The sequence below is a fragment of the Genypterus blacodes genome, unplaced genomic scaffold (assembly GCF_046128005.1).
Source record: "Genypterus blacodes isolate CSIRO-AG114 ecotype Tasmania unplaced genomic scaffold, CSIRO-AGI_Gbla_v1 ptg000114l_1, whole genome shotgun sequence".
NCBI lineage: Eukaryota > Metazoa > Chordata > Actinopteri > Ophidiiformes > Ophidiidae > Genypterus > Genypterus blacodes.
This window is the reverse complement of record NW_027466918.1, coordinates 167231-180554: the sequence shown is the minus strand read 5'-3', so window position 1 is coordinate 180554 and position 13324 is coordinate 167231. Positions and strand designations below refer to the sequence as shown.

Here is a 13324-nt window from a genome sequence, read left to right as displayed (position 1 = left end):
CTCGACTCAATTTGAGACGCAATCCCCCAAAACTGCGCTTCCGTGGATCTGTGTTGCTTGGGTTTTGATTGCGGGCGTTTCTGAATGACTGAACATGATGTGCCTATGTGTGTGACTGTGTGTGTGTGTGTAGTATGTCCACCTGGATAACATCACGTCTCCTGCTGTAATATTTGATGCGTCTGCCGTGTGTGTGTGTGTGTGTGTGTGTGTGTGTGTGTGTGTGTGTGTGTGTGTGTGTGTGTGTGTGTGTGTGTGTGTGTGTGTGTGTGTGTGTGTGTGTGTGTGTGTGTGTGTGTGTGTGTGTGTGTGTGTGTGTGTGTGTGTGTGTGTGTGTGTGTGTGTGTGTGTGTGTGTGTGTGTGTCTTTGCCCGGTCTGAAAGTCGGCGAGGTCAAGGCGACGGCGTGTTCTGCCTTTGCTCACCCTCTAACGGTCTCCGTGGGAGTTTGGGGTTGCACCGCTCGTCTCGCAGGCTCAGCTAATCTTAGCTGCATCTGTCACACGTCCAAGCCGCCGCCCCCCCCCCTTTGGCTTCCCCTGCCGCGCTCGGATCGACTTTATTTTTCCACGGCGGGTCACAAAAGAGTTGTTACACACAGACGCACACCCACTGTGTATTTGTCCGAGCAGAGAAGTGAGTTAAATCAAAATGGATCAGGGTTTCCTCTGCTTTTACAGCTGAGGTCTCATATTATTTAGAAGTATCTCACCGTTTGGTGGAAGGTTTGTTCTTTCACTTTTGCAGTCTTGATTTCCAAATGTTGCTTGGAACATAAAGAGGGCTTTTGTGTCTAACGTGCCTTTGTGTTACTGGCAGATAGGACTGCCTGGATGGATTGGAGTGATCTGTGGTGACTTTGGAGTTGTTCTAAATGAGTCACTGTTCCATCAGAGTGTTTTGTACTTGAATGCTGTTTTGCATCTAAATTGGAGAGGATGCAGATTAGAGTGAAGCCGTGGGAGCAAAGTTGACTCAGATGGCACTTTGGATTACAGCTGAGTTTCAGTGCTTTGATGGAAACGGTCCACACTACATCATTTCCCAGCACTAGACAAGAGGTCGAGGAGGGATACAAACTTTTCTGTCTACTAATTAGCAGATTGTTTCGTCTAACTTCTAATATCTGCCAGCGGTCGTCTAGTTTCTTGCTTGTTTGACTCGAACTTTGAAGGTTTTTCTCCCTTTGTTCGATTAGTTGGGTTGAGAGCAAACGCAGATCAAGAATGGCAGGAGCTGGTCCGGTCATTAAACGACTCTAAGGGGGATCGGCTCATCGACTGATTGATCTTGAAGTAGAGTGGTAACCAGATGGTAACAGATCGTTGCTCCAGGTCAAGATCTGCCTCCCTGTCCTGTTCCTCCGTCTGAAAGCAGCAGCTCCTCTTCAGGCACACTGAGCATTCTGTTGGCACATTTTGGTTTGTAAATGGTCCAAACGATGACTACCAGTAGGAACATACGCCAATTTGATCATAGTTCTGGATCCTAACAGCTTGCCCAGAGTGTTCCCACGTGGCTGGAGATGATGTATTTTGGTTTGTTTGAAATGCAACAAAAGTAACAACTCATTCACTAATTCAGAACAGAGAGAACGGGCTACAGGTTTGAACGCCGCAGCGGCAGCAAATGAGCAAGTGTGCAGTAAAATATTGGACTTCTAAACACGTCTCTGTGTTTATTTGAAGTACATTTAGATGTTCTATAACTCACCCCAACTTCAATTTATGAGTGAAACGTTGACGGAGCGGGCGAGCTGGATTTATTGTTAGTTTTCAGTGTGTTATTGTATAATTTGTTATTTTTGACACTTGAGTTCCTGGTTGACTGAAGTAGCCCTCGCTATCCAAACGCCATCTGTCGGAAACACGATGATAAGAAAACAGTCGCACTAAACCGCAGGTAGGTAACAAATCAAACAGGACGTAGAGCATGAAAGAGGAGAGCGCCTCACCTTTGCCTCTGTGGCCCTGTGATTGAGGACTTTCACCACCCTGGCGTATTCGTTACTCGCTCGGCGGAAACCGCGCAACTGTAACTCTCGTCACGTCTCTCAAACCCTACCTCCTTTCTTATAAAGACCTTTACACTCAGGCCATTTCCTTCCTCGCTGAGGAGCTTGTCCGGAGTCGGATTCCTCCAAAGACTCAATCAAGGAGATTTCCTGAAAACGGAGAAACAAATGAAAGAATCAAGCTGTACTTTACTTGTCAAATAGTTCAAGTAGGTTTATATATTACTGTATTCTCAACCGCCACCCCTAGAAATCATAAAATATAAGACAGCCAGACCAACAAGGTATTATCATGTTGTCATCCGGGGTTTTAAGTTACATTCCTCCTTTAACTATGACGAGAACCTTGACCTTTCATTCGCCATACGTCTGTTTTTTCCACCAATGGCAGAGGTCTCAACTCGTCACGTAAACCTCTGCGGTATGTTGACCGTGGACTAACGTTGGTCGCCGCCTCTCTGCACTCTGGTTTTTGGCTGAGGCAGAGAGATGCAGAAGGGGTTGATTGCTGTTGAGTTTGCGTGAAGGCCTGGTGCAAACTCGCACTTCCTCCTGAAGCTTGTCGCTGAGATACTGATGTAGGCTGAGGTTTCTTCCTTTTCTATGTGACAGTAAAGTCGGGGGCAACATGTTCTGGACCGTACAGCTGTGTTGGCAGAAGCAAAGTGGTTGCTTCCCTCGTTTTTTTGCTGACGGCTTCCCTTTCTCTTCTATCTGGCATGGATTTGGTTTAGTGGGAGCCAAGTCTGGAGGATTTGGGTTTCCAGAATCAGTATGAATGTTTTGCCAAGTTGCCATATGGAATTTCTAATGTTGGTGTGTATAACTATAGATCAGCATTTAGATGTATAAATGTCTCTCTGAACCCAAAATACTCACGTTAAGAATGACATCAGCAGCATTGTTTTGATTAAAAGTGAATAATAGACTTTATAGTTCCAGAGTTACGCAAGGCCCCATAGTGCAGTGGAGGATTTACTGGCCGGCTACTGTGAAGGATTGTTGTGTTTATGTTTTGTTTATGAAATGTTCGTGTCTTCCCGATCGTGAGGACGGATTTAGGACTTAGCTGGAACTTGATCTGCTACAGATTATGATGATGTCACATTGACTGTGAAGAATGTTCCTGGCATCCAGGAGAAGGAGCGTGATGAAGCGCTCCATTGTTAGAGACAAAAGTGTGGCCAGTGAGAATAATATTATGTTCAACAATAAACTAAGGTCAGAAGAACCGTACGTGCTTTATGTGTTGCGTTATAAACATCTAACATGCATCATAGTCATCATCATAATGTTTTCCTCATGGAATTTCCCCTTCTTTGTCGTTTAGTTTGACAGATTTCCTCTTCTCATTCAAATCACATCGCTGCCATTTCCTTCTGTACCTCCTGTATATTCTTATTGACATATGGGGTTAAGATGAATGAAGGAGCAGACGTACGTGATGTCGGGTCTCGACACGAGGGGAACGGCTCTATTGATGGAGCATAATTCAGCGGCGAATTGCAATGACTTGACGTTATATTACACGACGAGGGAGTAAATCACACGCTCCGTAGATGGCTGTAGCAGCTCGGGGCGGATTTATGTTTTGGAGTTCAGAGCCAGAACGAAGAAGACTGTAATTTTTGGCCGGCCTCACTGCATAAGCTGTGGGCTTTCTGATGAAATAAGAGCGGCCCGTTGCTGATGCAGTGCGAGCTGCGACCGTGTCTTGCTAAATTCCCTCCCCTCCCCCGTCCGCCTCGCCCCCTCTAAGGATTAATTCCCCTTTGAGAGACCTTTGGTTCCTTCTCTCCGGCCCGGCTGCCAGCAGTATTGTTCTAGCCGCTGTTATGACGATGATTTATGAGCTGCGAGTGACCGTTGAAAAGTGGACTGACTCACACTTTTCATCGTAATTTACTTTTCAATTATTGTTACTCTTTTCTTCTTCAGGAGGTTTAGGAGGTGTGTGTGTGTGTAAGAAAGTGGATACACACAGTTACATACACATGCTTGCTGACATGCAGTTCAGACATTACATGCAGTCATATTTGTAGTTTTCCCATTGTGTGTGTATGAAGTAATTATATCCTTATAACTTCACAGTACTGTTCTGTATACATGGTTCAATCATCATTCATGCAATCAATCATCCTACCCTGTTTCTGACAGTTAAAGGCTGCAGTTTCCGTTAAAAATGCTATGACGCTGCATGAAAAACTGAAAAGAATTGAGAGTAACTCAGATGACTGAAGACTTAAGACTTTCATTAACCGGACCGAACCGCCAGCACAGTGGGTTGCTAATGTAGCTCCATGTCTGCAGATTGTGTAAGTAGACAATTACTTCTAAGACTTGATTAGTTTGTTCGGTTTATTTCCCAACCTCTAATCCTATAATGCAAACATTATTTGATATTACTCAGCCATAGTTTTAAAACGCTCGGTTGAGTACATTACAGTGTATCACAAATGGAGTCCCTCATTCTATAGTACCACACACTGCCTGGTATCTCTGTGTTCATAGAGCGGTGGTGACCTAGTTCCTGGTGTACACACTTTCTGTTCTTCTCCGGGAAGACCACCCCTGTTTACAGAATGGTGTGTGTGTGTGTGTGTGTGTGTGTGTGTGTGTGTGTGTGTGTGTGTGTGTGTGTGTGTGTGTGTGTGTGTGTGTGTGTGTGTGTGTGTGTGTGTGTGTGTGTGTGTGTGTGTGTGTGTGTGTGTGTGTGTGTGTGTGTGTGTGTGTGTGACACGATTGGTGGCAGCAGTTCTCCCCTGGCAGGGTCGAGGCCGTGCTTGTCAACACACCTAAGCAATTAGCTTTGACTGGGGGCTGCGTCACAGCACATACATGACGGTTCACTCAACAGAACACGCAGCAGAAACATCATGTATGCCAGCGCCCGAGGGAGCTGCTCGCCTAAAACGCTGCTCAGATCACGTAAACCAATGCAGCAGGAGAAATCAATCAGCTACAGTCTGAAGTGGGACTATCAATGAAGTAGAAGCCCTCTGCCGTTCACACTCCTCTGCGTCCTGTGAGGAGATGAACAACAGGAAATGTGAATCTGGAGTTTGGCTTCTCGCCGTGTTTTGCAGAAATGAACTTATTGTTGAACATCCTTCATTATGATAAAGACTTTTTCCATCAACATACACAACTCTCATTTCTCACCGTGCTTGATGTTGCCTCTCCTCTGTTTGGAGGATTGGAGCTCAGATTCCTTCCTCTCAGCGTTTGTGTAGCATCGCTGCACACAGATCCAAACTCCGCTCCCCGCATTTTAATACAAATCCTGTATTGCTGCTCAGTGGTCTGGAAATAATTGCGTTGTACGTACAGAGAATACATAATTCCTGCGGAGGTACAGAACAATGTAATGCAAATAACAACATCGACTGCTTCTTGTTTAAATTCATTGGGTTTAATTAAAGCTTCTCCCTCCCCTGTGGGTGAGTGTGGTTTTGCAGCAGCAAGTGTGGGAAGAGGAGAAAATGAGCATCGCAGGGAGAAAGGAACTCTGATTTGATTAACGTACGTATGAAAACATTAAGATAGAATAGATTCAGGCATTAAAACGAGCCATGTTGTGCTGTAGGGTTCAGACCTATGGAACAGAGCTTCTATAGGAGGGAAGACAAACCCTTTAGTTCAACATCTTACACGTTTGAACCGGGTGTTGACGCATCAGGCCAATAGGAGCAGAGTGAGGTCGTCAAAAGGAAAGAGAGGAGATCATTATCTAAAGTCCCATAATAGAGAATCGTAACTTAAAGCACAAAGACCTAAAGTCATAAAGTGGTTTGTCGGCTGCAGGACCATTTTTTTTTTATAGTGTTTTTGAACATGTGTGTGTGTGTTTTATGGCGCCCGGGCTCATTTGCCTTAACAGCTCACATCATATCTACTGTAGGGGTTTTATGAGGGCGTTAATGAGGATCAGTGCTGCTTGACACTCTGTGGTGATACGGGATCAGGATCAGCTTCAGGCCTGGACCTGGAGCCAAGGGGCCAGGGTCCCAGTGTGCACTGCCGACACGCTGATCACCGTGTAATAACACACATATGGGTTGTAAATGGAGAGGGGTGTGTGTGTGTGTGTGTGTGTGTGTGTGTGTGTGTGTGTGTGTGTGTGTGTGTGTGTGTGTGTGTGTGTGTGTGTGTGTGTGTGTGGGGGAGGGAGGGGTGTGGTTCTCTAAGGGTTTCCTCAGGGAGCGAGCCTGGGGATGGGGTTTTGCTGACTCAGCTGTACAGACTGGGTTGTTGTAAGTGGACTGAGCTCTAATGGGAGAAGACCGGAGGGGGCCTGACACACACACGCACGCACGCACACACACACACACACACACACACACACACATACTTCATCCTTCTCTCACTCTATCTATACTCCTCTTTCTCCTTCATTCGTCTCTTCTACATGCTGTCCCTTTGTGTTTCTCATTCACACACACACACAAACACACTCCCACGCCCACACACCCTTTGACCTTTACTCCTTTACTGCCATTACTATGTGTGGACTTTAGCTGCGGGCTATAGAAAGCAGTAATTTGATGGAATGAGTCCAGATTTCATGTAAAGACGCTAATAAGAGAGAGAGAGTCTGGAAGTGTGTGTGTGTGTGAGTGTGTTTCCGGGCTTGTGAGTGTTTTGGTTCGCCCTTAAGAGTGTGTTTCACTCAGCAGGGTGTGTGCCAAACTACCAATAAAAGTGTACGGCTCTCAAGCTGAATGTGGCCGAAATGCAGCTTTAATGTGCTGACACATTACTGCTATAGGATCTTAATGAGGCTGTGTGTGTGTGTGTGTGTGTGTGTGTGTGTGTGTGTGTGTGTGTGTGTGTGTGTGTGTGTGTGTGTGTGTGTGTGTGTGTGTGTGTGTGTGTGTGTGTGTGTGTGTGTGTGTTGTAATGGCTTGTGTTGTATCCGTTCATCTGTGTCTGTATTGTGCCATATGGTGTAAGAGCTTTAGTTCATGTCACTGTGTGTAGTGTGTTAGATAACGTGTTACAGGAGTGTGTGTGTGTGTGTATGTTTAAGTGACGTCTGTGTGTTAAGTCAGATTTAAGGGATTTTTAAATATTAATGCAAATCTGCCCCACGCATCTGATGGCAGAAATTGGCTCGGATTGTCTTTAACAGAATAAAGACATTTAGCTTTGAGCTTCATCACCAGCAGAGTCCAGCTCCTCTCACTTCAGTCACATGACTCTGTATTTAAGGTGGACAGGACACAAAGCACCGTCGTTACAGTTCACGTCTCCACCCACAGGGGGCAGTGTCGTGCACACATTTCAGTTTTTAAACATCTATTAGACAGAACTAAATGAATGAAGTCAAACATGAAGCTTCCTGTTTATTTAATGTTTAAGTGGACTTAGATAACCGACTGAAGCTTTAACGTTTATCTCCTTCACATTTATCTTTTTTGAGGGAAGACGATGACTTCCTGTCGGGGGTTATTTTACACCAGCTGGGTCAAATCCTAGCATTTGGCTTCGATGTAAAAAAAAAAAGTTAAACTGAATTGGAATTGTTGCGAATGTTTGGGCAATAAAGACACACACACACACACACACACACACACACACACACACACACACACACACACACACACACCCACACACACACTAATAAAGGCACTTTATAGATGTAGACGCTGGAGTTAATAGGACTGGTGAGGTCATTAAAGGGAACAAGGTGTGATGAAATCGTGGTGGTAAGCGGAGAGAGGATATTAGAGTTTGCAATAAGAGCTTTATTGTTGGAATAAAGGATCTAAATGTCTCCCTTTGCGTCTGCATTCAGGCTGTGTGTGTGCCGTCACCACTTGCTTGTTGTGCTGTTTGTATTGTAAACATTCTGCAGCGAGCCGTGAGGCCCCGGTGGGAATCGAACCGCGGTGAGCTTTGACTTATCTGAGCAGCACCGGCCTGAACTGGTTGAATGAGTGAACAGAGGACAGGTTGGACTGAATGTACAGATTCCTACATGAGATTGATTTAGTGTGTGTGTGTGTGTGTGTGTAGTCAGATAAACATGTAAGGCATCTCTGTGTGTTGTCTTCTGGTGTGTGGCTGTGTTGTTATTGATTGACTGTGACATTATTGAGAGTGAAATGCTTCTTTATCCCAGGATAAAGAGAAACCAAGCAGGGACATGATGAAGAGTGTGTGATGGATAAAACCTCAGATGTTAGCGGTGCGGTCTGAAGAACGCAGCTTCACCCTCAGACGCTGCTTTCATGTCTACATGTCTTATTTACTCTTCTGGGGTTTCAAGCAATCACTTTTAAGAGAAAAGCAATACTTTCCTCCGCCAAACCCTCATCCTCTGTTTATCTCTTTTATTTCCTGTTATCCTGCTGCATTATGGGACTCAAACAGGCTTTACTGAACATTCATGTAAAGCTCTTCACTCTGTTTGGTATCTCTCTCTGCGTTTGTCGTTAGTTTTGTTTTTAAAGCCTTATTGTCAAATCAAAACAGTCATTAGCTTCCGTCCCTTCCTCTCTCTTCACACTGTGGTAACATCTCTCTCTCTCTCTTCTCTCGTCTCCTCCTTCCCTCTCCAGTTGATCGCGGTGTATGATGAGCAGGAGCCCCATCACGGAGGCGATGGCACCAGCGCCAGCTCCACCGGGACTCAGAGCCCCGACCTGTTTGCCGCCGACCTCAGCGCCGGCAGCGGAGCCTCGGCCTTCCAACCCTACCAGGGCGCCAGCGAGATCGAGGTCACGCCCTCCGCCCTGCGCACAAGTAGGTCTCCAGATTACTGTGTGTGTGTGTGTGTGTGTGTGTGTGTGTGTGAGGGTTTGATGATGGATGGGTGATAAATGATGGATCAATAAGCCTGGACACAAATGGAAGGAATTACATCGATCTGAGATTTATTCAATGATGTCATGATGGATTGAATGATGATAGAGGGATGAAGGGAGGAGAGGAGGAGGCTCAAATGTTTCCAGGGCTCAGTTACCTTGGAGATACAAATGTTGTTTGACACAAGATTTGTAAATATAAAGGAATAAAGGCTAATATGGAAGATTGTGTGTTCAGACCCGAGGATGGGAAGAAAAAAAAAAGAAAGAAACGTCATAAGAAGAAGATTAGGCCGCTAATTGAATCACCCTGTCGTCCCCGGCGATACATCACACCTTCCTCACCGGCGTCAAGTATCCACAACAGCAGGAAGTATGAACAGCAAACCTCACAAATGACCTCAGCACGGCGTGGCGGCGGCAACGGCGGCGAGGACGGCACCTCCCCGATGTTCATAAATTCAGTTAATTGGACAAGAGTGCTGTTTTTTCTCTCGCCCCCTCTCGCTCCCTCTCTCTCGCTCTACAGGCGAACGGTAGCGGTTTGATCTCCAGCCAAAGTAGCTAATTGGTTCTAGTCGCTGCATCCTAAATTAAATGTGGCGGCGAGTTTGTCCACCTCGGCACTTTTTGCCGGCCAAGTCACTTCTTCTTCTACTGTAATTACCTGGAAGTCTGGACAGGGACACTGACTCATTGGAGCTGATTTGTCAATTTGGATCAAGCAAAACCACACACACAAACACACACAATAACATGCCTGATACATTCAAGTTAGATGCTGATTGAAGGACAATGCTGCCGTCTCCTGAGGTCTGCAGTGGAGGAAGTTGTGTTCAAGTGGAGTTTCTTTGTGTAGCCTGACATCTCTAAGCTCTTTGTGGGTCTGTAACGGGGTCCGACTCAGCCTGAAGTTCTGGAGAAGACCAGGGGAAATGGAAGAAACCTTAGGAGAGGCGAGTCGAAGAGAGATTCCCCTCTAACGGCTCCGTGTGCAAAGAGACAAACCAGTCTGAAGTTCAGAGACGTGTTCAGTGTGGACGTGTTGAGACTGAACTCTGTCTCCCAGCAGCTACCAGAGCCGCTTTAAGTCTCACGCTCCGGATGACCCCATGCCAGCAATCGGGCCAAGTACACAAGTGCAAGCACGTACGCACACACAAACACACAATTTCACTTTCTCAACTAACCCTGTTGCTGTTGACGCAGACGTTTGCGCACACAAACACAACTCTGCTGGTGTGTGTGCTCCAGTATCAAAAGTGCTAACAAAGTAGCATCGTCTAAATATTGACCCGACCCAGTCACACACACACACACACACACACGGCAGCGGTGAAGAAGAGGTGAAGAAGAGCTTCAACAAGCAATCAAGACTCCATGGTTCAGATGTTCGGATGTTCATTTGTGAGACCACTGAAAACATCTGACTGTGTGTGTGTGTGTTTGCGTGTGTGTGTGTCCTGAAAGAGAACACGGGAACGCAACCCTTGGCGTGATCATCAGACAGAGGAGAAGAAGCAGAAGCTCCAGCTCTTTAAACAGTTTGATCCGTTGTTATTCCTCTCTGATCCTCTCAGCCAGTGTGGAATGTTCCCGCGGGAGGAGAGTGCAGGAGAGAGCAGGAGAGAGAGCAGGAGAGAGACAGCAGGAGAGAGCAGGAGAGAGAGAGCAGGAGAGAGAGAGCAGGAGAGAGAGAGCAGGAGAGAGCAGGAGAGAGAGAGCAGGAGAGAGAGAGCAGGAGAGAGCAGGAGAGAGAGCAGGAGTGAGCAGGAGAGAGAGCAGGAGAGAGAGAACAGGAGAGAGAGAGCAGGAGAGAGAGCAGGAGATCCCTGTAATAACAAAGTGTCCTGCTGTTGTTTCCGTGCCTGCCGGCCTCTCCGGAGTTGCATTGTCCTTTGGATCGCGGCCCAATTCCCTCATGTTGCAACTTCTAAACAAGTGAGGAGTTTTAATGGAAGCGCCTGCGTTGCGTTGGCCTCTTCCTCCGTGCTGCGACGCTCCGTGTTAGTGGGAGATACCGTGACGGGAGCCTTAAGATATACAGCTGCTCCATTAGCTTCAGTGATAAATTGGTGTAATTTACAGTGAGATGACAATGAAATCTCAGTGATTAATTACAGTTATTATCCCGAGTAGTTTGAGGAGCAAACTTCTTCTCCCGCTCGTTCATACATCATCACACCGCTCATCTCACATCTCTGCCTCTACAGCAGGAGGTGAATATGTAAACGTATGATGTCGCTATGGAGCTCACCTGCCTAAAAGTGATCCTTCCCTTTAAGACTGAACCTCAGCATCACTGCTCTGTATGGACACAGGAGAGGCTGATTGATGGACGCATGAGGCGACGATTAGCGCCGTTAATAGAAAGCCGGAGTGGAGAGGAAGAAGCTTGAGGTTCTAATGTGAGACAATAAAGGATACACACAAGCAGAACTGTTTCATTACGTCCACTCCAGCGGGAGGAAGGAGACGTTTGTTTTCACTGATGTCACATTATGTTGCTGGAGATGAGTCATGAGCATCTGTGGCTGTCTTCTTCTGCTTCTTCTGACACAGCAGCACAGATTTATGTAAGTGTGTGTACTGAGTTAGTCCCTGAGTCTGCAGCCTCTCAGGTCCTAACTCACCCACAGCTCAGATGGTGAGTGTCAGTTGTCTAACCCTCGCCGCCTGTCTCGTCTCCAGACATGCCTCTCCACGTGCGGCGGAGCAGCGACCCGGCCCTGCTGACCGTCAACGGGCCGTTCGTGGTCAGCGAGCCCCACGTCCAAGCGGAGGAGCAGCCGTCCAGGAAGAACCCGGCCCGCTGGTCCACCACCGCCGGATTCCTCAAAGCGCGCCACTCCACCGGCACCAACAGCCTGGAGAGGAAGGTAAGAGGCTGAACTGATGACCTTGAGCGTCTCTCTGCTTTGTGTTTTGGTGGTGAAGGTGCTTTCAGCTTCTTCCTGCCAAAGCAGCCAAACAGACTTCCACATTCAGAGCAGCTGGACTCCACTCCGCCCCTGTCTAAAGTAAATGTCAAAGCCCCGATCTGTCTCCGTCTGCCGTCTCCGTCCAGGGCAAAGGTGTGGACAATTACCGCAGCCTGCCGAGAGATGCGGGGACTTGGGCCAATCAGAGGGAGTTTCAGAGGGAGACGGCCCGCTCCTCCCTCAGCGCCAATCACCCCATGGTGGACCGCTGGCTGGAGAGACAGGAGCAGGTAGGATCACACAGAGAGGCCTCTGCTCCACCATCAGGCCCAGAACATAGGTCATAGTTCGGTAGCTATGGAGACTGAAGACGTTTTGGCTGCTTGTGGTGTTTATGTTGGTCTTTGCTTCAACCTGTCACCTTATCTGCTTATGTTCTTGGAGACTTGGTTCAATTATCAACACAGGGCTTCTCGTCGTCGTCACACACACACACACACACACACAGACACACACATCTCGGCCCTCCTGGTGATTTACAGCCTCCCTCCCTCAGCCCCGTCCATCACCTCCTGAGCCTCTTCCAGTGCCTGCAGGAGGGGTCCAGATCCACTCCGGAGCCTGACCCAGTTCCATGGCTCCCCCGGCTCCTGAGCTGAGAGGTTAAAGAGCCAGGAATTTCCACCATGAATCCACAGGGACTCATAAAGTAAAGAGGGGAGTGAAGGGAGAGGGACCTCAGGAGATGTCCTCAGAAACACAATGTTGATTCAGTAAACAGCAGAACCTGCAGAACACACGGTGCTGATCAACTCAACGTATAGAAACTGACTGATGTTATTCTCCCGACGGGGTTATGCATGAACGACCAGGACAATATTATAAGATAACATGTCTAAAGCACATACATCACACAGTTTGCATGTTTAACACAGGGCTTCATTTAAGGAACAGCTGCAACTCACACACACACACACACACACACACACACACACGAATGGAGACATTTGCAAAAGCAGAGATGAGATGAGAAATACTTAAAGAAGCTGGAGAATAGGAACTTCACGATTTTTGATTAGAAATCACCCTCCTAAAAGTCACTTCCTGTTTTACCTCCACATTGGAAAGCAAACCTTTTACTTTCAACAAAATCATTGAAAACGTTCATTCTGCCGGTCGTATCCATCTGTACATTGCCTCGTGTTACCCTTGCAGGCATGTTAAAGCGTTTTCGTCGCTCCGTGTCAACACAAAAGTGTTAAGCGCCCGCAGCGTTGTTCCCAGCATTCATCAGGACGAAGAGCCGCACGTTCCTCCTCATCCGTCTTCACAAAGGTCTCTGTATGAGGCGAGGTTAAGTGGTTAGAGGTCACAGCAGTCGGTATTAACGACCTGCTAAAGGTCCATCTGCCCTCCCTAACACACTCACTCACACTCACACACACACATATGCACAGATACCCCAGTGTAAGCACACACACTCTGACAGCCCTGGCAGTGAACTCCATTAGCCGGCCTGGCCTTGGATGCTCATGCATGCGCAGGTGGTGAAGGTGACGTGTGTGTTTGTGCTCTTTAATG

At 47.2% G+C, this 13324-nt stretch overlaps 1 protein-coding gene across 6 annotated transcripts in view; it reads left to right on the top strand.

Annotated features, from left to right (window-relative positions):
* The window catches only part of pard3ab (par-3 family cell polarity regulator alpha, b), a 163799-nt gene that overhangs the window by 49383 nt on the left and 101092 nt on the right, over positions 1 to 13324 (top strand). For 5 of the 6 annotated variants that reach the window (XM_076161805.1, XM_076161806.1, XM_076161803.1 and 2 more), the window contains exons 3-5: positions 8577 to 8760; positions 11514 to 11701; positions 11890 to 12033. In XM_076161805.1, coding sequence (XP_076017920.1) covers positions 8577 to 8760; positions 11514 to 11701; positions 11890 to 12033 — 516 coding nt within the window. The remainder of the gene's footprint in view (positions 1 to 8576; positions 8761 to 11513; positions 11702 to 11889; positions 12034 to 13324) is intronic. The other variant, XM_076161804.1, reaches the window with a different exon arrangement.